The 25,488-nt window shown below is 49.2% G+C and overlaps 1 protein-coding gene across 2 annotated transcripts in view; it reads right to left on the reverse strand.

The window, feature by feature from the left end:
- Positions 1–21,746, reverse strand: part of calb2a (calbindin 2a) — a 91,169-nt gene extending 69,423 nt beyond the window's left edge. Inside the window, exons 1-2 of one of the 2 annotated variants that reach the window (XM_068049812.1) lie at positions 21,589–21,746; positions 20,628–20,704 (exon numbers count right to left, since the gene is read on the reverse strand). In XM_068049812.1, the coding sequence (XP_067905913.1) occupies positions 20,628–20,704; positions 21,589–21,679 (168 nt within the window). In that variant the 5' untranslated portion in view covers positions 21,680–21,746. The remainder of the gene's footprint in view (positions 1–20,627; positions 20,705–21,588) is intronic. The other variant, XM_068049813.1, reaches the window with a different exon arrangement.
- Positions 21,747–25,488: the final 3,742 nt, after the last annotated feature.

The raw sequence follows: 25,488 nt of genomic DNA on the forward strand, positions 1-25,488 counted from the left end.
GAAAAACACAAGTTTCTGAGGTAGCACTGATGAAAGGGTTTTACCGAATCTGTCTTATCTTTCAGATGCTGACCGACCTGCTGTGTCTTTCCAGCATTCGACACTTTTCCCTTTATCTCTGCTGCTGTCCAAATTGTTTGTTTAAGATATGACAAGAATACTTTCAGAGGTACGACAGAACTGTTTCATATTTTAAGAGTGGAGCTAAATCTTGTAGTGTTTAATTCATTGCCACCATCCCTATGTTTCCTTGCTCTTTCTATTTTGCCAGCCACCCAATCAACACTGCTGCTGGAATGACTAACATCAGCTTAAGAACCATTAACCATTTTCCTCTTCCGCGCTTCAGTAGCTCAAGCTGTGGCCTTCGATTTGAGAAGATCAGAGATCTCCCTTACTCAGTCACTTGAACCAAATTCACTTGTAAGTCTCAGAAATAGAACCATAGAAATTTACAGCACAGAAGGAGGCCATTCGGCCCCACTGTGTCCTCGCCGGTTGACAGGTAGCCATCCAGCTTATTCCCACTTTCCAGCTCTTGGGCTGTAGCCTTGTCGGTTACAGCACTTCAAGTGCATATCCAACTACTTTTTAAATGGTTGAGGCAGAAACCCTCTTAACACCCTTTCAGGCAGTGAGTTCCAGATCCCCACCACCCACTGGGTGACAAAGAATTTCCTCTCGAATCCCCCCTAAAGCTACCTCTTATCCTAAATCTATGCCCCCTGGTTATTGACCCTTCAATCAAGGAGAATGTAGTACATTGCAATACTGAGCATTTTGTAATACTGCCCTCTCTGTTGGAGAGGTGTAAATAAAGTTAGTTCGATAATGGCTGCTTGCTGTGAGTCCATGGTCTGGATTTTACAGCCCCTCTGACGTCGGGGGTCATGGTGGGGTGGGGGGGCCGAAAAATGCCTCCAGCAGAGGCCCGCCATGGGCCTCGATGGCAGAAAGGCCCAGGCCGATATTGCCGGCGGCAACGAGGCCTCGTGGTGGCCCTGCCCACCCCCCCCCCCGCCGCTCAGAATCTGGAGCAAAATCTGCATATATAAAAAAATACAAATAAATGAATTGATTACTTACCCGCTCCTGCGGTCTGTCCCGCTCTGATATTGGCGCCGGTGGCCAACACTCCTGCACCTTCGGATCTCAGTCTGGAGATCCGAGGTGGAACACTGGTGGGGAGGAGGGAGCAGGTAAGTTTCCCTATGCAGGAGTTGGGCGGAGTGGGGTCAGAGTAATTTAATTGGTCTAGGGGATGGTGGGAAGGGGCAAAGTTTAAAGTTTATGAACTCTTGGGGAAGGAAGGTCAGGTGCACCAGATAAGTGTTTTGGGGGGTGGGGGGAGAGGGCAGGTACTTAATTCTATGTTTATTGGGGACGGGGGTGGGGGGGGGGGGGGGGGGGAAACAGGGTCAGGATCAAGTTGTTTAATTTTTTAAAAACAATGTCCCTTTAAATGTTAAATTGCAATGAAGGGCTCAAAGCCTTTTGAAAATGGCACAGCGCCTGCACAGTGGTGCCGAATACCATTGCTGGGGAATGCTCACCACCTCCACGTCATTGGGGGGGCGCGGGATGGTCCACCCCAGCCATTTAAATGAGCCGCCGTGTTTAATATCGCGGCAGCTCCGCGGAGTACAGCTCGTGTGTGCGGTCCGCCATTGTTTATGGCTGCCGCCGATTTCAGCAGAGGCCATGTAAAATCCCGCCCACATGTTAGCTTACTCAGTGAAATACACTACAGGTATTAGGGCCTTCTTAGCCATGCTATCTAAACCCCTCATAATTTTATGGATCTGTGGTCTCCCCTCAGCCTCCTGTGTTCCAAAGAAAGCAACACTTTCAAATCTTTCCTCATAACTAAAATTCTCCAGTCCTTGCAACATCCTTGTAAATCTCCTCTGTACCCTCTCTAGTGCAATCACATGTTTCCTATAAATGCAGTGACCAGAACTGCAAGCTGTGGCCTAACTATTGTTGTATACAGTTCCAGCATAACCCACCTGCTCTTGTATTCTATTCCTCAGCCATTAAAGGCAAGAATCCCTTCTTGACTACCTTATTTATCAGTCCAGCCACCTTCAGGGAGCTGTGGACCTGTACGCCAAAGTGCAGAGGAGATTCACCAGGATGTTGCCTGGGCTGGAGCGTTCCAGCTACGAAGAGAGACTGGATAGGCTGGCGTTGTTTTCCTTGGAGCAGAAAAGGCTGAGGGGGGACATGATTGAGGTATACAAAATTATGAGGGGCATTGATAGATTAAGAAGAAACTTTTTCTCTTAGCCAAGGGGTCAATCACTAGGGGGCATATATTTAAGGTAAGGTGCAGGAGGCTTAGAGGGGATTTGAGGAAATTTTTTTTCACACAGAGCATGTTTGGAATCTGGAACGCACTGCCTGAAGAGGTGGTAGAGGCAGGAACCATCACAACATTTAAGAAGTATTTAGATGAGCACTTGAAACGCCATAGCATACAAGGCTACGGGCCAAGTGCTGGAAAATGGGATTAGAATGCTTGATGGCTGGCACGGACACGATGGGCTGAAGGGCCTGTTTCTGTGCTGTATGATTCTATGACCCTATTCCTGTATATTTCACAGTGTCCTACCATTTATTATATATTTCTTTTCCTTGTTAGCCTTCTCCAAATGCATTACCTCACATTTCTCCGGATTGAACTCCACTGGATTGAACTCCATTCGCCCCTGTTCTGCCCAATGACTCCTCCATTGATAGTTCCCTGCAGTCTGCAGCTTTCTTCTTCGTTATCAACCACACGGCTAAATTTTGTATCATCTACAAACTTTTTAATCATACCCCCTACATTCAAGTCCAAATCATTGATATTTGCCTTGACTTTGTGGCCAGTCTGCCATGTTGGACCTTATCAAAAACCATACTAAAATCCATATAGACTACATCAAATGCACAACCCTCATCAACCTTTCTTGTTACCTTCTCAAAAAATTCAATCATGTTAGTCAGACCAACCTTCTCTTAACAAATAAAAACAAGAAATGCTGGAAATATTCAGCAAGTCTGGCAGCATCTGTGGAAAGAGAAGCAGTGTTAACGTTTCAGATCATGACCCTTCATCAGAACTGGCAAAGGTTAGAAATGTAAAAGGTTTTAAGCAAATAAAGTGGGGGTGGGGCAAGAGATAACAAAAGGGAAGTTGTTGATAGGACAAGGTCACAGAGAATAACTGACCAGAAGGTCATGGAACAAAGGCAAAGGGTATGTTAATGGTGTGCTGAAAGACAAAGTGTTGTGCAGAGAAAAATGAACAGGCCTGGCCCAAAGTACAAACATAAAAAAAAACAGTGGGCAGGCACATGGCAAAAAAAAAAATTGAATGATGACACAAACCAAAATAAAATTTAAAAAAACTAAAAATAAAAATAGGGGCCAGTCCTGCTCTGAAATGATTGAGGTGTAGCGTGCATAATTGGTAAATGAGATGCTTTTCCTCGAGCTTGTGTTGATGTTCACTGGAACACTACAGCGATCCCAGGACAGAGATGTGAGCATGAGAGCAGGGGGGAGTGTTGAAATGGCCAGCAACCGGAAGCTCGGGGTCCTGCTTGCGGACTGAGTGGAGGTGTTCCGCAATGCGGTCACCCAGTCTGCGTTTGGCCTCCCCAATGTAGAGGAGACCACACTGTGAGCAGTGAATACAGTAAAATACATTGAAAGAAGTACAAGTAAATCGCTGCTTCATCTGAAAGGAGTCTTTGGGGCCTGGGATAGTGAGGAGAAAGGAGGTATTACACCTCCTGCGATTGCATTGGAAGGTGCTCTGGGAAGTGGACGAGGTGGTGGGGGTAATGGAGGGTGTCGCGGAGGGAACGATCTCTTCGGAATGCTGACGGGAGGGGAGGGGAAGATGCGCTTGGTAGTGGCATCACGCTGGACGTGGCAGAAATGGTGGAGGATGATCCTTTGGATTTGGAGGCTGGTGAGGTGGAAAGTGAGGAGAAGGGGAACCCTGTTGCGGTTCTGGGAGAGAGGGGAAGGGGTGAGGGTAGAGGTGTGGGAAATGGGCCGGACACGGTTGAGGGCCCTGTCAACCACAGTGGGGAAGAATCCTTGGTTGAGGAAAAAGGAAGACATATCAGAAGCGCTGTTGTGGAAGGTTGCATCAGAGAAGATGCATCGGAAATGGAGAAAGTGGGAGAATGGAATGGAGTCCTTACAGGAGGCAGGATGTGAAGAAGTGTAGTCGAGGTAGCAGTGGGAGTCGGTGGGCTTATAATGAATATTAGTAGACAACCTATCCCCAGAGATGGAGACAGAGAAGTCGAGGAAGGGAAGTGTCGGAGATAAACCATATAAAAAGGAGAGAGAAAAAAATTCATGCTGACTGTCTTTGATTAATCCGTATCTTTCTAAATGATTCCTGTCTCTCTGAATTTTTCCACCACCAATGTTAGGGTGACTGGCCTGTAATTATTCGGTCTATCCCTTTCTTCCACTTTACACAACAGTAGAACATTAGCTGTCCTCCTGTCCTCTGGCACCACATCTGTAGCCAGAGGAAATTGGAAAAAGATGGTCAGAGCCTACGCTATTTCTTCGTTCACTTCCCTTAACAGCCTAGGATACATTTCATCTGGGCCTGGGGATTTATGCGCTTTCAAAGATGTTAACCCCTTAATACTTCCTCTCTCACTATGTTAATTTCATCTGATATTTCACATTCCTCCTCTTGATTGCAAAGTCTGTATCCTTTGTGAAAACAGATGCAAAGTATTCATTAAGAACAATACTCACATCCTCTGCCTCCCCGACCTGGTTACCCTTATAGTCCCAATAGGCTCTACTCTTTCTTTAGTTATCCTTTTGCTCTTTATGTATCGATAAAAGTCTTTGGTTTTTCCTTGATTTTACTTGCCAATCATTTTCTATGCCTGAGCTTTCTGAACTTCCTTTTTAATTTCACCCCTACACGTTTTATACTCCTCTAGGTTTTCTGCAGTATGTTTTATACTCCTCTAGGTTTTCTGCAGTACGTGTTATACTCCTCTAGGTTTTCTGCAGGACGTTTTATACTCGAAAAAAGGAAAGAAGGTACCAGCCCTTCGTTTTGCAAGCTGGAACGTCAGAACTATGTGTCCTGGCCTGTCGGAAGACCTTACACAAATCAACGATTCTCGGAAGACCGCCATCATTAACAACGAGCTCAGTAGACTCAATGTAGACATTGCAGCACTTCAGGAGACACGCCTCCCCGCGAGTGGAGAGCAAGACTACACCTTCTTCTGGCAGGGCAGGGATCCTGAAGAACCAAGACAGCATGGAGAGGGCTTCGCCATTAGAAACTCCTTGCTCAGCATGATAGAGCCTCCCTCAAATGGCTCAGAACGCATACTGTCCATCCGACTGCTCACCACCTCTAGTCCAGTACACCTACTCAGCATCTATGCTCCAACACTCTGCTCCCCACCTGAAGCTAAAGACCAGTTCTACGAGGAACTCCATAATATCATTAGCAGCATCCCCAACACCGAACACCTATTCCTGCTGGGGGACTTTAATGCCAGGGTTGGGGCCGCCCATGACTCATGGCCCTCCTGCCTTAGGCGCTATGGCGTTGGAAGGATGAATGAGAACGGGCAGAGACTGCTTGAGTTGTGTACCTATCATAACCTCTGCATCATCAACTCGTTCTTTCACACTAAACCCTGTCACCAGGTTTCATGGAGGCACCCAAAATCGCGTCGTTGGCACCAGCTCGACCTCATTGTCACAAGGCGAGCCGCCTTAAACAGTGTTCAAATCACACGCAGCTTCCACAGTGCGGACTGCGACACCGACCACTCCCTGGTGTGCAGCAAGGTTAGACTCAGACCAAAGAAGTTGCAGCACAGTGGCGCAGTGGTTAGCACCGCAGCCTCACAGCTCCAGGGACCCGGGTTCAATTCTGGGTACTGCCTGTGTGGAGTTTGCAAGTTCTCCCTGTGTCTGCGTGGGTTTTCTCCGGGTGCTCCGGTTTCCTCCCACAAGCCAAAAGACTTGCAGGTTGATAGGTAAATTGGCCATTATAAATTGTCACTAGTATAGGTAGGTGGTAGGGAAATATAGGGACAGGTGGGGATGTTTGTTGGGAATATGGGATTAGTGTAGGATTAGTATAAAATGGGTGGTTGATGTTCGGCACAGACTCGGTGGGCCGAAGGGCCTGTTTCAGTGCTGTATCTCTAATCTAATCTAATTCCAAGCAGAAGGGCCACCCGCGCATCAACACGAGCAGAATTTCTCACCCACAGCTGTTACAAAAACTTCTAAATTCACTTGTAACAGCCCTTCAAAACACTCCCACAGGGGATGCTGAGACCAAGTGGGCCCACATCAGAGACACCATCTATGAGTCAGCTTTGACCACCTATGGCAAAAGTGCAAAAAGAGAAATGCAGACTGGTTTCAATCTCATAATGAAGAGCTGGAACCTGTCATAGCCGCTAAGTGCATTGCACTGTTGAACTACAAGAAAGCCCCCAGCGATTTAACATCCGTAGCTCTTAAAGCAGCCAGAAGCACTGCACAAAGAATAGCCAGGCGCTGCGCAAACGACTACTGGCAACACCTATGCAGTCATATTCAGCTGTTCTCAGACATCGGAAACATCAGAGGAATGTATGATGGCATTAAGAGAGCCCTTGGGCCAATCATCAAGAAGATTGCCCCCCTCAAATCTAAATCAGGGGACATAATCACTGACCAACGCAAACAAATGGACCGCTGGGTGGAGCACTACCTAGAACTGTACTCCTCCAGGTTTTCTGCAGTATGGAGCCCTCGGGACCTAACAGTTTCATTGTGATTTTTCATTCTGATCTGAGGAAACTGCCAGGGCTTGATTTTTGGACCCTGCTGCAGCCGAGTGCTAAATATAGTGCTGCTAGCTTGTGTCCTAGTTACCAGGCTCCAACCCACCCCCAGGCCAGTTTTGCAGAGGTGGGATGGGGGCAGGGGCACGGTGCCAGGGCTACCCAACACATGCAGTGGGTAGCCGATTAAGGTTGTTTACCGCCTATTAAAGCCAATTAAAGGAGACCAACTGCAGGTGACGGGGGCCAGTTAGGCTTCCTGGGGTGGCGGGGGGTGGGGGTGGTGGTTGGAGACCGCTCTCCAGGTAGGCCTGGAGGCCCTCTCTGCCTGCCTGGGTGCAGGAACAGCCACATACTGCCCTGTAGAGCGGCTTCCCCCCTGCACCACAGCGGTAGCCTGGCTGCAAAAGCCATTCTTTAATTTAAGATTTAAATAAGTTGGAGAGAGAGTGCCTCCATGTTGAAGTGCCCTCTCCTTTACTTACCTTCCGCTGCATCCTGATGCTGCTTTCAAGCTGGAAGATCTCTGATTGGCCCTCCAGCTTCAAAAGTCCTAAAGACGGTGAGCCCGCCCTCTTGCCATTAATTGGTCCCCCTGGGGAAAATCAGATTGAATGGCTGTTTCCCACAAAACACAGGCTTCTGACACACGACTGGAATTTTATCGAAAGGCCCAAGGTCTGATATCAAATCGGCAGCGGGTGACCATGCCACACGGGCAGAGAGTGGGCTAAAGTATCATATTCCGTCAGAGCCGGCCAATTAACTGCCGGTAGGCAGGGGAGCCGTACACTCAGACGCAGGTGGTGTGAAGTCATGGCACAAGCAGCACTGGCACCATATTTAAAGGGCAGCCAAGAGTTAGTTAAATGGTAGCAGCCCTGGAGAGGGCAGAGAGAGAGCCCTGGAACATATCAGGACGTCAGAAGGACAATCCAGGGTGGCCCCACAGTTTACTGATGCCTCCCTGCAGATGCTCCTCCTGGCTGCTCAGCCAGGGAGGGAGATCCTGTTCCTATTGACAGGAGGAGGAGACTGGCCTGGCAGATGAAACAAGCCTGGATGGAGATGGCAGAGGAGGTCAGCAGCTGTGGGGTAGTCACTCGCACCTGGCTACAGTGCTGTAAGAGAGGGCCGAAGGGCCTGTACTGCACTGTAATGTTCTAATAAAAAAAAAGAGTCATTGGCCCCATGTGATCCGGCAAGGTGAGTGCAGCACAGAATCTTTACCCCACAGCCTTACATGTGACAAAGGATGACTGTGAAATTGGTAGCAAGGCATGCCCCCACCCAGTCACTGGCCATGGTCAGATTGGTGCAAAACCGTACATATTGGCCAGCCCTCTTGAACATGACATCGGCGACCATCTTGATGCAGCAATGAGCCGCAGACTGGGAGATCCAGCCTTACTGGAGAGATGCGGTCTTCAGCAACACTATTGCTCCAATATTTACAGGAAAGTGAACTTCTGACGGTTGACCCTGTCTGATGGGTAACCTCTTCTGTGATCAACTGGCTGGTTGCATTCTCCTCCGTGCCCTCATCATCTGTGCCCTCTCCGAGGCACGTGCTTCTCGCGCCCCTCTGGATGCTGCTGCCTGTGGTTGTAGCTCTGTCCCTTTCTGATGCTTCTCCTCACGGGAGAGCTCAAAGCCTGAATGTATGAGGCCCATTGCAAATAGCTGCAATCAGTTCTCTGGGCATCCCATCACCGCCCCTCCCCCACCCCTCGCTCCCTTGCACCTCCAGTGTGATTCCACTACCAAACGCATTTTCCCCTCCCGTCAGCATTCCGAAGGGATCATTCCCTCCGCGACACCCTGCACCACTCCTCCATTACCCCAGACACCTCGTCCCCTTCCCACGGCACCTTCCCATGCAATCACAGGAGGTGTAATACCTGCCCCATTTACCTCCTCTCTCCTCATCATCCAAGGCCCTAAACACTCCTTTCAGGTGAAGCAACGATTTACTTGTACTTCTTTCAATGTAGTATACTGTATTCGCTGCTCACAATGTGGTCTCCTCGACATTGGGGAGACCAAACGCAGACTGGGTGACCGCTTTGCAGAACACCTCCGCTCAGTCCGCAAGCAGGACCCTGAGCTTCCGGTTGCTTGCCATTTCAACACTCCCCCCTGCTCTCACTTCCACATTTCTGTCCTTGGCCTACTGCAGTGTTCCAGTGAACATCAACGCAAGTTTGAGGAACAGCATCTCATTTTCTGATTAGGCACACTACAGCCTACTGGACTTAACATTGAGTTCCAGAATTTCAGAGCATGACTGGCCCTTTTTTTAATTATTATTTTATTTTATCATTTTTTTTTTAGCATGTGCCTGCCTTAAACTTGGTTTTTCATGTTTGTGCTTTTGGCCAGAGCTATTCATTATCCTGTCATTAACACTCTTTCTGCACTAATGCTTTGTCTTTCACCACACAATTAGCACACTCCCTTTGCCTTTGCCCCATGACCTCCCTATCAGTTAATCTCTCCTGCCCTCTGTCCTATCAACACTTTCCCTTTTGTTCTCTTCCCCCCCCCCCCCAACCTCCACTCCCACTTCAGTTGCTTAAAACTGATTACATTTCTAACCTTTGCCAGTTCTGATGAAAGGTCACTGACCTGAAACTTTAACACTGTTTCTCTCTCCACAGATGCTGCCAGACCTACTGAATATTTCCAGCACTTTGTTTCTTTTTCAGATTTCTGGCATTCACGGTATTTTGCTTTTATTCTATTGTTAGCAATGGCTGCCGACTGCAGCCAATACTGACCTCCTGTTGAACCACCACTTTGTTATAGTTGGCGAGGCTTTGAAACCCTTTGTTCCTGTGCACGTATCGTAAAGTTAGAAAACCCTAGTAAAACCGCAGTTAATTGCCTGATTAACAGGCTTTATTCCTTCCTGCTGCGTCCCAGCATGACTTAGAACAAAGAACAAAGAACAAAGATAATTACAGCACAGGAACAGGCCCTTCGGCCCTCCAAGCCTGCGCCGATCCAGATCCTCTCTCTAAACATGTCGCCTATTTTCTAAGGTTCTGTATCTCTTTTCTTCCTGCCCATTCATGTATCTGTCTAGATACATCTTAAAAGACTCCATCGTGCCCGCGTCTACCACCTCCGCTGGCAACGCGTTCCAGGTGCCCACCACCCTCTGCGTAAAGAACTTTCCACGCATATCCCCCATCAGCCTGGCCACATTTTGATTTGTGGGGGTGGGGGCTCCCATTATCATTTTCACCTTGGTTTTTTTGTGGACTTGCAGTTTCATTTTTTGGTGTGGGTATGCTACCAGTTTCATTCTGAGTTTTATTGGGATTGTAACAGATACATTCAGATTTTTGGGGTGTTACCAGTTTCAATCTGTTTCTTTTTCAGGGGGTGCTACAAGTTTCAGTCTGATTTTTGGGAGACTGGTGTTATGAGGTTGATTCTGATTTTGTGGGGAGGGCTACTACTTTCAGTCTCATTTTTAGGGGGCTACCAGTTTAATTCTGATCTGGAGTGGAAGCAGTTTCATTCGCCGGAATTTTTGTTATGCGGTCAGGAACCCAATGCCAGGAATGTTTCCGGGTTCTGATCCCGCACTGCGCCAGCATCAGTGACACGACAGTTTTCAAACTGAAACTTGTGAACTGACCTGGGGACGAGTCCGATGCCCAATTAGAGGCAGCGGGAGCTCCAGGAGGCAGGAACAGGTAACTGAGGGCAATTTTAAAAGGCTAGTGGCAGCTATGACTGGGCTGTTGCCTTCAGTAATGCAGCACCAGGGAGACTGGAGCCTCTGTGGGCATGGGCATGCTTCCCAGGGTGGCACCAGGTTTCTCTGATGCCTCCCTGGAGCTGCTCGTTGACGCAGTCTCAGAGGAGAGAGCGGTTCTTCCCGGCCTCAGGAAGGAGAAATCCGCCCAGCGAGACCAGAGGGCTTGGATGGAGGTGGCCACGGAGGCCAGCAACCAGGGACCCAAGAGAAGGATCTGGGTCCAGTGTAGAAAACAATGAGCTCTTGCAGTCTGGTAAGGTGAGTGGCCACAGTACCCAGTTCACTGGGCAGCAACTCTCTAAGCACCAGAATACATGCGAGCTGACCTCACAGAATATTCAAAGTTCTCCCCCACATTGTCAGAGTAAGTGAACAGTCGCAACACTGAGACACAGTCACTCTCACATATAGGGCGACAGTCAGATGGGGACATCGCTGAGGGGAACATCAGCCCACATGTGTGTCATGCTGGGAGAGATGAGGGAGAGTAGCGTACTGATGAATCATTCCCCTCTCATCCTGCAGGAAAAGAGAGCCCACAATAGATGGGAGATGGTGAATACAGGTGGTGGAATGGCCCAGACTGCACTCTGACAGCAGTGGAGGGAGTGACATTGGAGATTGTCAGGGTGCCCTCGAGGCATTCGGTGGGGGATGGTAAGACAGGAGGCCATGAGTAATAGGGTCATTGGATAGCTCTTTCTTGAGGTGAAAGACATGGAGGAGACTCCTACCCAATGTGTGCTATGGATCTTAGACCACTGTCATCTGAGGGATGGTTGTGCTGGTGCACTTGTTAAGTAGGACAAGTCCTCATTTCCATTTCTAGAGGGACAGTTGCAGAGCAGGAGCAAAGTAGACCTGCTGAATCAGCGCCCACGTCCTCAGCGGGGAGGGTGATGGCGGAGCTTTTGGAACCTGTGCCGTCACATCATATCTTGGCACCTTCCACCAGCGCAGACACATCCACATCGGTTGGGCCACAGAATAACATAGAAAGGGGAACACTGCATGAACCTCACCGCATGTGAGTAGGAGGAGAGTGAGGCAGAGTCAGCTGTGGGCAGTCCCCCTGGAGGACAAAGAACAGATACAGCGATGCTTCACTGGGCAAAGATACTGGGCCTCGGGTGTCACAAACAAGGAGGGCCTTCCTCAAGAATCAGAGACAAGTAAGTTCCTGTTTGTCGGAGTTCTCTGAGGTCTTGAGGAACCATGGGCAGGTGATGGGGGAGTCCATGCAGCACATGTGCTCTGTCATGACTCAGGGATTCGATTGTATGAGTTTCTCCATTGAGAGATTGGGCAACCTCTTGGAGAGCCAAATGCAGCACCATTCTGAGTGGGTGCAGGAGCAGCATGGTGATACGCACAGAAAGAGTGAGACTCTCTGTAACATTGACCACTCACTGTCGCTGATGGCACAGAGGTACTCAGAGTGGATGCCAGCTGTGTCCCGGTCGGTGGCTGCATCCAGCATACACAGGTGCCAGGAAAGGACTGAGATGGTCATGGGGCCAGAAGAAGGGGTCACCTCTCGGGGCACCTGTGTTACCCTTCGGCCCCTCCGACTCTGGAGCCGTCTGTGTACCCTGTGACAGAGGCAGCCTCTGCAATAACACAGGTTCTGCAGCCTGTGGAGGAACCCCCATGGGCACCTCCAAGACGAGGACTGAGGCCATGGGCATCTCATGTGGGGACAGAGAGTAGGGAGCAGGCTGCCTCCACCTCATCCTCTGCCACAGCGGGGGCACCCCATAGGAGTGTTAGGGGGAGGAGGGTGGGTCACCAGGGTGATATTGTCTACATCTGTCTGTTATTTGATTTGCATCACAATATAACTTCTTTATGTCATCACTCTGACAGGTGTGTTGTTGGTGTCTCATCTCAAAAGGGGGATGTAGCATTATGGGGCTGGTGGCATGGATTTGTGGCCCTGGGAATGTTATGTGGCCATGCCTTATGATGTTGGGCAATGTTCACGGAGGAACCCTCCATCTACACGCTCATGGCTTGCAATGGGACCTCACAGTTAAGGGTCATAGCAGTAAAAGCTCTCTATGCTGGAAGGTGAGTTTAGGGGTCATCAGCCACAAGGGCTCAGGGGGCGAACAGGTGATGTTCTGCTGAATCAGTGTGGCCCTTGCTGCCATGCCAGCGTGCAGTTCACCGAGGTCTGGGAAGGGGTTGACAGGCTTCCTCCGCTGCCTGGGCAGGGCCACCTCTGGAGTGATCTGTTCCTCCTCCTCTTCTTCCTCCTCCCAGTCCTCCTCCGAGGTGGCATGGTGTTTCAGGTCCTCCTCTTCATCCATCTCCAGGCCTCTTAGCAGTGTCATGTTGTGTAGGGCGCAGCAGACGACCACGATATGGGACACTCTGGCTGGCTCGTACTGGAGGACATCACCTGACTGATCAAGACAAGGAAGTGCATCTTCAAGAGGCCAATGGTCTGTTCAGTGCAGGTCCATATTAGTAGGTGGCTCTGGTTGCGGCTCCTCTCTCCATCCATGTCTGTGTTTCGGATGGGCGTCAGGAGCCATCTCTTAAGGTAATAACCCTTATCCCCCAGCAGCCACCCACAGAGTCTGGATAAGGGCCTGAAGAGGTGCGGTACCTGGGACTCCCGCTGGATAAAGGAGTCATGACAGCTGCCCGGGAACCAGGCACAGAGTGCAAGATTCAGTCCTGTTGTTACAGACCAGCTGGACATTCAATGAGTGGTAGCCCTTTCTGTTCAGGAATCTGGTTGGTCTATTGGTGCCTTGTTGGTGACGTGGGTGCAATCAATGACCCCCCTGGACTTGAGGGAATCCATCCATGGCAGCAAAGCCCTCGGTCGCACCACTAATGACCAAGCTGGCCAAGTCCTAAAGGACATAGCTGCTAGACTGGGTCTGCGGCAGGTGGTGGGGGAACCAACACGTGGGAAAAACATCTTTGACCTCGTCCTCACCAATCTGCCTGCCGCAGACGCTTCTGTCCATGACAGTATTGGTAGGAGTGACCACCGCACAGTCCTTGTGGAGACGAAGTCCTGCCTTCACATTGAAGATACCGTCCATCGTGTTGTGTGCACCATCACCGTGCTAAATGGGATAGATTTCAAACAGATCTAGCAATGCAAAACTGGGCATCCATGAGGCACTGTCGGCCATCAGCAGCAGCAGAATTGTACTCAACCACAATCTGTAACCTCATGGCCCGGCATATCCCCCACTCTGCCATTACCATCAAGCCAGGAGACCAACCCTGGTTCAATGAAGATTGCAGGAGGGCATGCCAGGAGCAGCACCAGGCATACCTCAAAATGAGGTGTCAACCTGGTGAAGCTACAACACAGGACTATCTGCATGCCAAACTGCGTAAGCAGCATGCGATAGACAGAGCTAAGCGATCCCATAACCAACGGATCAGATCTAAGCTCTGCAGTCCTGCCACATCCAGCCGTGAATGGTGGTGGACAATCAAACAACTAACTGGAGGAGGTGGCTCCACAAATATCCCCATCCTCAATGATGGGGGAGCCCAGCACATATCAGTGCGAAAAATAAGGCTGAAGCATTTGCAACAATCTTCAGCCAGAAGTGCTGAGTTGATAATCCATCTCGGCCTCCGCCTGAAGTCTCCAGCATTACAGATGCCAGATTTCAGCCAATTCGATTCACTCCACGTGATATCACGAAACGACAGAAGGCACTGGATACTGCAAAGGCTATGGGCCCTGACAATATTCCAGCAATAGTACTGAAGACCTGTGCTCCAGAACTTGCCGTGCCCCTAGCCAAGCTGTTCCAGTACAGCTATAACACTGGCATCTACCCTGCAATGTGGAAAATTGCCGAGGTATGTCCTGTACACAAAAAGCAGGACAAGTCCAAACCAGCCAATTACCGCCCCATTAGCCTACTCTCAATCATCAGTAAAGTGATGGAAGGTGTCATCAACAGTGCCATCAAGCAGCACTTGCTTAGCAACAACCTGCTCAGTGACGCTCAGTTTGGGTTCTGCCAGGGCCACTCAGCTTCTGACCTCATTACAGCCTTGGTTCCAACATGGACAAAAGAGCTGAACTCAAGAGATGAGGGGAGAGTGACTGCTCTTGACATCAAAGCAGCATTTGACCGAATATGGCATCAAGGAGTCCTAGCAAAACTGAGGTCAATGGAAATCAGGGGTAAAACCCTCCGCTGGCTGGAGTCACATCTAGTGCAAAGGAAGATGGTTGTGGTTGTTGGAGGTCAACCATCTGAGCTCCAGGACATCACTGCAGGAGTTCCTCAGGCTCAACCATCTTCAGCTGCTTCATCAATGACCTTCCTTCAATCATAAGGTCGGAAGTGGGGATATTCACTGATGATTGCACAATGTTCAACACCATTCGCAACTCCTCAAATACTGAAGCAGTCCATGTAGAGATACAGCAAGACCTGGACAATATCCAGGCTTGGGCTGATAAGTGGCAAGTAACATTCGTGCCACACAAGTGCCAGGCAATGACCATCTCCAACAAGAGAGAATCTAACCATCTCCCCTTGACATTTAACGGCATTACCATTGCTGAATCCCCCACTATCAACATCCTAGGAGCTGCCATTGACCAGAAACTGAACTGGAGTAGCCATATAAATACTGTGGCTACAAGAGCAGGTCAGAGGCTAGGAATCCTGCAGCGAGTAACTCACCTCCTGACTGCCCAAAGCCTGTCCACCATCTACAAGGCACAAGTCAGGAGTGTGATGGAATACTCTCCACTTGCCTGGATGGGTGCAGCTCCAATAACACTCAAGCAGCTCAACACCATCCAGGACAAAGCAGCCCGCTTGATTGGCACCCCATCTGCAAACATTCACTTCCTCCACCACCGACGCACAGTGGCAGCAGTGTGTACCATCTACAAGATGCACAGCAGCAATGCACCAAGGCTCCTTAGACAGCACTTTCCAAACCCACGACCTTTACCAACTCGAAGGACAAGGGCAGCAAATGCATGGGAACACCACCATCTGCAAGTTCCCGTCCAAGTCACACACCATCCTGACTTGGAACTATATCACCGTTCCTTCACTGTCGCTGGGCCAAAATCCTGGAACTCCCTTCCTAACAGCACTGTGGGTATACCAACCCCAAATGGACTGCAGCGGTTCAAGAAGGCAGCTCACCACCACCTTCTCAAGGGCAATTAGGGATGGGCAATAAACTCTAGCCTGGCCAGCGTCGCCCACATCCCATGAATGAATTAAAAAATAGATAATTAAAGGCCCAATTAAGGGCCATTTTCACAGGCTGCCAGAGTGGCCCTCCAAAAAACCCAAATTTCTGCCACCTCTACAAGGGCATCTCAAAATAGAGGCACCCTCACGTTGTCCTTGCTGCCTGAGCAGCGGCCATCTCTTTCAGTGGTGCTGCCGATTCTCTAGAGCTGCCAGCCCTCTGATTGGGCCAGCAGTGGGGAAGGCTCGCCCACCTTTCTTAATTGGCTGCCTCCCCCACCTGCCATTTGTTAATTGGACGGCCCTGACAATATTACTTTCTCATTTCTGCCCCCCACCCGCACAGCCACGCCTCTGTTTACATCCCAATGTCAGGACCTCTTCATAGCCGGCAAAATCTTGCCCAGTTTTGACACCCATATTCCAGTCTGTTGACTGCAATGACAAGTGCAATCATACAAGTGGACAATCAACTGTTGCACCCAGTCGGTCAGTTGCCCCTGGTGGGTTCGGTTAAGTTTCTCCCAGTACTGGAATTTCTACCAAATCATGAGCACATCCTCATGAAAATGTAACCCTCATTCAGTGCAAATATGAGAGATTACTACCATATACACAGGACACACATCAAGCCACAGCCCGCCTTCCCACTATTCTCCAAGACTTGTCTCTCCCTCCAGTTTTCCAGTGGGCTGTTTGGAAATATCTACAATGTAGATCAAAAACAAATTTCATTTCAATAGAAACAAGAATGTGGAATTACCACCCAGGGCACTTCACAGTGAAGCAAAGGAGCTAGCGCCAGGTATAGCAGAGTGAGAACCAGTGCCCGAATGCTTAATTGGAAAAAATGGGTATTGAGAAACCATTTAAATGTAGCAACGGAGGGAGGGGAGGGCAAGCATTTGGGGCAGGTTAACCTTGGAGGTGACAGAGCTATGGTTAAGGGTTTCAGCAGTAGTGGGGGTAGTTTAGGAGAGGCAATATTAAGGTGATAGAAGTACTGGATGGGATATTGGGTTTCAAGATAAATTCTGGGTTGAACAGAATGCTGAGGTTGTATAGTTACAGTCTGGTTCAGCCTGAACATGCAGTGAGGGGACTGGATCAATGGCCAGAGGGTGGAGATTTTGGCAAGGGCCAGACATGATGTCTACTGTCTTCCCAATGTTCAATTTGATAAAACTTTGGCTCATCCATGACTGAATGTCAGGAAGGTTGTCAGACAGTGGTTACCAGGTTGAGGGAGTGTTCGTGATGTAAATCAGGATGGTGTCAGCATAACAGATATCTATGGTTGGTGTAACTGATGAGGAAGCAGAGGGGATCAGGATGGATCCTTGATAAACGCCAGAGATGATTGTGTGGGAGCTGGTGGAGATGTTCCTGCTGAAGATGTACTGGTGACAGGGAGGAGTGGAGGCAGTCAAGTGAAGTCCCAGTGAGACAGACCATAGAGGCGGTGAAAGGAGGTGCTGTGATCAACTGTGTTGATTGCTGTGGACACATCACAGAGGGAGAATTGCCCACTGTCATGCGATATGGGAAACCTAACAGAATTGGATTTTAAAATTGAATTTGTTGCATTGACCTCTGGATCAATTTAAGATTGTTATTAAATTAGGATCATCTGAGCAAGAGTAAGTCATTCAGCCCTTCAGATCATGTGATCATGAATGATCTGTATCTCGACTCTATCCACCCGCCTTGGTTCCATATCCCTCAATATCCTTGGCTAACAAAACTCGATTGATCTGAGATTTAAAATGATTCATTGAGCGAGCATCAAATGCTTTTTGTGGGAGAAAGTGCCAGACTTCTACCATCCTTTGCATGAAGAAGTGTTTCCTAACTTCCCTCCTAAATGGCCTGGATCTGATATTATTTAATATCTCCTCATAATCTCACCCTGCAGCACTGACATCATTCTGGTGAATCCTCGCAAGGTTAATATATCTTTTCCAAGGTATGGTGTGCAGAACAGTACACAGTACTCCGGATGTAGTCTAACCAGGGCTTTGTATTTTCATTGGCAGCAATGCAAGCCTCAAACTCGAGTCACAATCCACCCTCTGCCCTGACAGTGGGCACCAGGTCGAGGGAGTGGCAGTGAGCTAAATCAAGATGGTGTCAGAAAATGAAAAAGCTGCTAAACTCCTCCAATTCCAAGCCCTGGTCACTGACTGAGCTCAGTACACCGACTAATCATTACCTCTCTGCCACCTCTAGTTCCCAATCACCCCATCAGCAATAGGAGGAGGCCCCGCTCTCTCCAAGCAGACATTGCAATTGAGCACAGCAATGAATTTGCAGGAAATAAAATCACTGCACAGCCCCATTCTCCCCCCACAAACTCAAAAGCAGACAGCATCCAAAAGCCTATCTTTTGCACCTGCCATCCTTCTAAATTGCACACAGACTTTTCTAGAACATTGCAGATTATAAGCCTGAGCAACGTTCAAGTACATCATGCTGTGAAGTGAAACTCGGGAGACGCAGAGTCCCATAACTGATGATGCTCATTCAGTATTCTGACGATCACTCGTTCTACAGAGGTTTTTTTTCTCACTCCTCTCCCAAGCATGCCATTTCTTAACAACAAAAACATGTATTCATATAGCACCTTTAATGTAGTAGAATATTCCAAGGCACTTCACAGGAGCGTTATAAAGCAAAATTTGACACTTGAGCCACATAAAGAGATATTAGGGCACATGACCAAAAGCTTGGTCAAAGAGGTAGGTTTTGAGGAGTGTTCTCAAAAAGTCCTTTCAAATGGACTTTCTGGCAGGGGAGTCACTAGATTGGCTGCTTTATGCTCTGCGCAACCCACCCACCCGGTGCAGCTCAGGGGCACTGAGGCCAATTGTAGTACCCTTTCTGCTTCCCCATTTGAGAATACCCAAACCAGGACAGAGCAAGTGGTGCATTTACCAACTGAGGCACCAGGAGAGGTTCCCCAGATTCTTTCTTTCACTATTATTCATTTCAAGGGTGAGTGATCCTCATTCTCATTATACCGAGCTGCAGTTCAGGCAGAGTGGGGAGGGGTGGGGGCAGAGGCGCCCTGCTGATCGTGGCGGGTCCCGATAACCGGTGAGGGGGGGAGGGGAAGCTCTACTGACCGTTGGGAGGGGGTGTGGCCATGCTGATTGGTGGGGTCCCTGCTGATCATGGGAGGGGGCCTTACTGATCGTGTTGGGGGAGGGGGGTTTCCTTGCTGATCTTGGGAGGGGGGGGGGGCACCCCGCTGATCTGCTGCTCACCATTTGGTGCAAGTGTTTTTGTGTTTAGAGCTGTAAGAGGCTGCACCCCCCCACTCCCCAGTCCTCCCAGAACAGAACAGCTGAACTCTCAGATCACAGGCTGCAGCTGCTTGTGTTTGCTGAGAATCGAAACATTAAATGATCTTTTCCCCCGACACAGTAAAAAACCGGCTGCGTATTTGCTGATTTCATTTCTCCCATTATCCATTTTTTTGGATTCTTAATAATACCTGCTGTCAGAGAAAGACTCTTTCACATCAATTTCATCGGCTTCAGAAAGGAGGTGGGTAGAGGTCATTGTCTCTTTTTTTTTCTCCATCTGCCCATCTCTTTCTATCTGTTTATCTGTCAGTCTCAATATATTTGTCCATCTATTTGTCAATCTTCCTGTCTGCCTCTCTCTCTCGTCTTTCTCAACCACTCTCACTCATGCTGTCACTTTCCATCTCACACCCTGTCTCTCTCTCTATTCTGTCTGTCTTTTTTTCTCTGATGTTTTTGCTCTGTCCGTCTTTCTATTTTCTCACTATCTGCCAGTCTTTCTCAGTCTTGTGGCTTGTCGATCGTTTTCTATGTTTCTCCCACTGTCTCTTCCTCTGTCACAGTAAGTGTCGACATCTCTCAATGTCCTATCTTCTGTCTCATTGCTTGAATATATTTTCCTCTCTCCGTTGGTCTGTCCCTCATTCTCTCCATTTTACTCTTGATTTGTTAGTCTCTCCTAACACTATTCATTCTGTCTCTGTCTACGTGCTTGCCTTTTTCTCTGTCTTTCTTTTTCTGTCTCACTCTAGCTGTGCTCCGTCACTCTCCCTTTCTCTCTGTCTCTGCAGCTCACTGTGTTGGTCAGCTCTGTTTCTCTTCCTACATTTCTTTCCCTATCTATGTACTCTATCTGCATCTCCATCTCCATCCATCTCTCTCATTGCTTATTTCTTTATCCATCTTGTGTGTGTGCATGTCTGCGTCTGTCCCACTGTCTGTGACGTTCTATTTCTCTCAGTCTCTTGTCTGTCTCTGTCTCACTGTCTGTGCTGTCAGTCCTCTCTCTGTATGAAGCATTCTGCAGAAATTAATCAGGATCACGTCTCTGAAACTGAGCAGCATCAACTCCAAAACAGATTTCCCAGCCTTCTCAGGTCTCACTTGTTAATGTTCTGATGGATCTGTTAAATGTCCACAGGAGTTTGCAAGTTCTCCCTGTGTCTGCGTGGGTTTCCTCCGGGTGCTCCGGTTTCCTCCCACAAGCCAAAAAGACTTGCAGGTTGATAGGTAAATTGGCCATTATAAATTGCCCCTAGTATAGGTAGGTGGTAGGGAAATATAGGGACAGGTGGGGATGTGGTAGGAATATGGGATTAGTGTAGGATTAGCATAAATGGGTGGTTGATGGTTGGCACAGACTCGGTGAGCCGAAGGGCCTGTTTCAGTGCTGTATCTCTAAACTAAACTAAACTAAACTCCCCTGATCACAGCCCCTTGCTGTTAAATTATTGGAGGTCGAGCCTCCTCTTTCCACTGCTTACTTCCACAGTTTACTTACCACACCGGCTCCTTTCCTCACTCGCTGCAGCTCCCGGATGAAGTTCTCCAGTTCTTTCCCTTCAATGTAACCATTACCTGCACATGACACATGCAAAAAAATACCCTCCGGTTACCCAGCAATGTGAAACACACCGACATAACCGGGGCTCCCGAAGCGGCCAGGCGAGGGGCTGGAAACATTTTGCAGTATTCGTGCAAAAACAAGCCCCCCGGAATTGCAGGTTGTCACAACGCAGTGACAGGGTGAGTGAGTGAGAGGCCCCTCTCGCTGTCTGCACAATTCCGGAGATCTCAGGAGCATCCAGAAAGATGCTGGCCCTTTGGATTTGCACCTCCTCACTCTGGGAGATGGATTCATTCTTTCCAACAAGAACTTGTTGAAATTAGGGATGCAATTGCAACTCAGAGTCAGTCCCATCCATCTTACATCTTACATGTCTGGCAGTGATCTCTCTCCATGAACAGACTCTATATCCAGCACCGTCACTCTCAGCACTTCCAGTCACACAATCCACAATTGCAAACTTTTTCTCAACTTGTGTTTAACAAAAAAAAAAGGATTGGAAGTCTCTTCATGAAGTGTAATTAACTTTTAGCAAATAAAAGCTCTAAATACCGGGCAGTTATCACAAGTGATTGCGCCCGTTTTACCAGCTTACTTCTCATTCAGCTATTGAGACAGACTGAGCACGCATCGCCTGACAGTGCTGCACTTCCATATCCCTGGACTTGCTAAACGCCCTCATACACTGAAAGACATCTCTTGGCTCTCAGCTAATATACAGGCATTTAAAAATATACATATACTGCCCTTCAAACATGGCAGGGTTGCTAAACATGCAAAAGCTGGATAATATTAAAATGTTGAAGTTTTCCTGCTGATTTCCCAAATAAATGTTACAATTAAATGTTTTTTATAAATGTATGTTTAATTTTTTTTTACAAAATATAAAACTCACCATCTGCATCATAATGTTTCCAGATTTCCAGGAACTGGGAGGCGGTGAGTTCAGCCAGGTGCAGGTAAGGTGGTTGCTGCTTGTCAGCCATCCTGTCCCCGCTGCCAGTGTCAAGATTCCTCTTTGAAATGCTCTGCACCTGCGACTCGGCGCAGCCTTTTTATCCCTTCAGAGCCGCAGTCCCTGCCCAGGCCTGCAGGGGCCGCCCTGCCTTCAGTACCAGCGGCCTGGGAGTTGTAGTTCACTGAACCCCTTCCACTTTTGCTGGATCCTTTTGGAAAAATGTTGGAATAGATCAGATGCATCCAGTTTTTTTTTCCAGCACGGAACAGACTGTCTGCAGACAGCCTCTGTCTGGGATCTGACCGGTTCCAGTCTGCTGGGCTGTGACTCACCTTGTGGGTGAGCTCTGCTTGAAGCTAGGGCTGGATGGGACCACAACGGCAACATGTGTCACCTCTTACAGACATCAATTCAACAACATCTTTAGCAAACAAGCAATAAAGACATTTTTAAGCAAGGCGGGGCTTTAATAAGTAGATGCAATTTAAATGTGCATGCTGTGCATACATGCTGAACACCATCTTGGTGAGGGTATCAGCGCGGGCATTATGTGGAACACCATCTTGGTGAGGGCGTTAGCACGGGCATTATGTGGAGCACCATCTTGGTGAGGGCGTTAGCACGGGCATTATGTAGAACACCATCTTGGTGACGGTGTTAGCGCGGGCATTATGTAGAACACCATCTGGGTGAGGGTGTTAGCGTGGGTGTTATGCAGAACACCATCTTGGTGAGGGCATTAGCGCGGGCTTTATGTGGAACACCATCTGGGTGAGGGTGTTAGCGTGGGTGTTATGCAGAACACCATCTTGGTGAGGGCATTAGCACGGGCATTATGTGGAACACCATCTGGGTGAGGGTGTTAGCGTGGGTGTTATGCAGAACACCATCTTGGTGAGGGCATTAGCACGGGCATTATGTGGAACACCATCTGGGTGAGGGTGTTAGCGTGGGTGTTATGCAGAACACCATCTTGGTGAGGGCATTAGCACGGGCATTATGTGGAACACCATCTGGGTGAGGGTGTTAGCGTGGGTGTTATGCAGAACACCATCTTGGTGAGGGCATTAGCGCGGGCTTTATGTGGAACACCATCTGGGTGAGGGTGTTAGCGTGGGTGTTATGCAGAACACCATCTTGGTGAGGGCATTAGCACGGGCATTATGTGGAACACCATCTTGGTGAGGGCGTTAGCGCAGGCATTATGTGGAACACCATCTTGGTGAGGGCGTTAGCGCGGGCATTATGTGGAACACCATCTGGGTGAGGGTGTTAGCGTGGGCATTATATAGAACACCATCTGGGTGAGGGTGTTAGCGTGGGCATTATATAGAACACCATCTGGGTGAGGGTGTTAGCGTGGGTGTTATGTACAACACCATCTTAGTGAGGGCGTTAGCGCAGGCATTATATAGAACACCATCTGGGTGAGGGTGTTAGCGTGGGTGTTATGTACAACACCAGCTTAGTGAGGGCGTTAGCACGGGCATTATATAGAACACCATCTGGGTGAGGGTGTTAGTGTGGGCAATATGTGGAACACCATTTTGATGAGGGCGTTAGCACGGGCATTATGTGGAACACCATCTTGGTGAGGGCATTAGCGTGGGTGTTATGTAGAACACCATCTTAGTGAGGGCGTTAGCGTGGGCTTTATGTGCAACACCATCTGAGTGAGGGCGTTAGCACGGGCATTAGGTGGAACACCATCTTGGTGAGGGCATTAGCACGGACGTTATGTGGAACACCATCTTGGTGAGGGTGTTAGCGAGGGCATTATATAGAACACCATCTTGGTGAGGGTGTTAGCGTGGGTGCTATGTACAACACCATCTTGGTGAGGGTGTTAGCACGGGTGTTATGTGGAACACCATTTGGTGAGGGCATTAGCGCGGGCATTATGTGGAACACCATCTGGGTGAGGGCATTAGCGCGGGCATTATGTGGAACACCATCTGGGTGAGGGCGTTAGCGCGGGCATTATGTGGAACACCATCTGGGTGAGGGCGTTAGCGCGGGCATTATGCGGAACACCATCTTGGTGAAGGCGTTAGCGCGGGCATTATGCGGAACACCATCTTGGTGAGGGCGTTAGCACGGGCATTATGCGGAACACCATCTGGCTGAGGGCATTAGCGTGGGCGTTATGTGGAACACCATCTTGGTGAGGGCGATAGCGTGGGCATTATGCGGAACACAATCTTGGTGAGGGCGTTAGCATGGGCTTTATGTGGAACACCATCTTGGTGAGGGCATTAGCACGGGCATAATGTGGGACACCATCTTGGTGAGGGCATTCGCACGGACGTTATGTGGAACACCTTCTTGGTGAGGGCGTTAGCGCGGGCATTATATAGAACACCATCTGGGTGAGGGTGTTAGCGTGGGTGTTATGTACAACACCATCTTGGTGAGGGCGTTAGCGCGGGTTTTATGTGGAACACCATCTTGGTGAGGGCGTTAGCACAGGCATTATGTGGAACACCATCTTGGTGAGGGCGTTAGCGCGGGCATTATGTGGAACACCATCTTTGTGAGGGCGTTAGCGTGGCCTTTATGTGCAACACCATCTCGGTGAGGGCGTTTGCACGGGCATTATGTGGAACACCATCTGGGTGCGGGTGTTAGCGCGTGCTTTATGTGCAACACCATCTTAGTGAGGGCGTTAGCGCGGGCTTTATGTGCAACACCATCTTAGTGAGGGCGTTAGCACGGGGTTTATGTGCAACACCATCTTAGTGAGGGCGTTAGCACGGGCATCAGGTGGAACACCATCTGGCTGAGGGTGTTAGCGCGGGCATTATGCGGAACACCATCTGGGTGAGGGTGTTAGCGTGGGTGTTATGTAGAACACTATCTTAGTGAGGGCGTTAGCGCGGGCATTATGTGGAACACCATCTGGGTGAGGGCGTTAGCGTGGGTGTTATGTAGAACACCATCTAAGTGAGGGCGTTAGTGCGGGCATTATGCGGAACACCATCTGGGTGATGGCGTTAGCGTGGGCGTTTGGTGGAACACCATCTTGGTGAGGGCGTTAGCGCGGGCTTTATGTGGAACACCATCTTGGTGAGGGCGTTAGCGTGGGTGTTATGTAGAACACCATCTAAGTGAGGGCGTTAGTGCGGGCATTATGCGGAACACCATCTGGGTGATGGCGTTAGCGTGGGCGTTATGTGGAACACCATCATGGTGAGGGCGTTAGCGCGGGCATTATGTGGAACACCATCTGGCTGAGGGTGTTAGCGCGGGCATTATGCGGAACACCATCTGGGTGAGGGTGTTAGCGTGGGTGTTATGTAGAACACTATCTTAGTGAGGGCGTTAGCGCGGGCATTATGTGGAACACCATCTGGGTGAGGGTGTTAGCGTGGGTGTTATGTAGAACACTATCTTAGTGAGGGCGTTAGCGCGGGCATTATGTGGAACACCATCTGGGTGAGGGCGTTAGCGTGGGCGTTTGGTGGAACACCATCTTGGTGAGGGCGTTAGCGCGGGCTTTATGTGGAACACCATCTTGGTGAGGGCGTTAGCGTGGGTGTTATGTGGAACACCATCTAAGTGAGGGCGTTAGTGCGGGCATTATGCGGAACACCATCTTAGTGAGGGCGTTAGCGTGGCCGTTACGTGCAACACCATCTTGGTGAGGGCGTTAGCATGGGCATTATGTGGAACACCATCTTGGTGAGGGCGTTAGCGCGGGCATTATGTGGAACACCATCTGGGTGAGGGTGTTAGCGTGGGTGTTATGTAGAACACCATCTTAGTGAGGGCGTTAGCGCGAGCATTATGTGGAACACCATCTGGGTGAGGGTGTTAGCGTGGGTGTTATGTACAACA

The sequence above is a fragment of the Heterodontus francisci genome, chromosome 17 (genome assembly GCF_036365525.1).
Source record: "Heterodontus francisci isolate sHetFra1 chromosome 17, sHetFra1.hap1, whole genome shotgun sequence".
Taxonomy (NCBI): Eukaryota; Metazoa; Chordata; class Chondrichthyes; order Heterodontiformes; family Heterodontidae; genus Heterodontus; species Heterodontus francisci.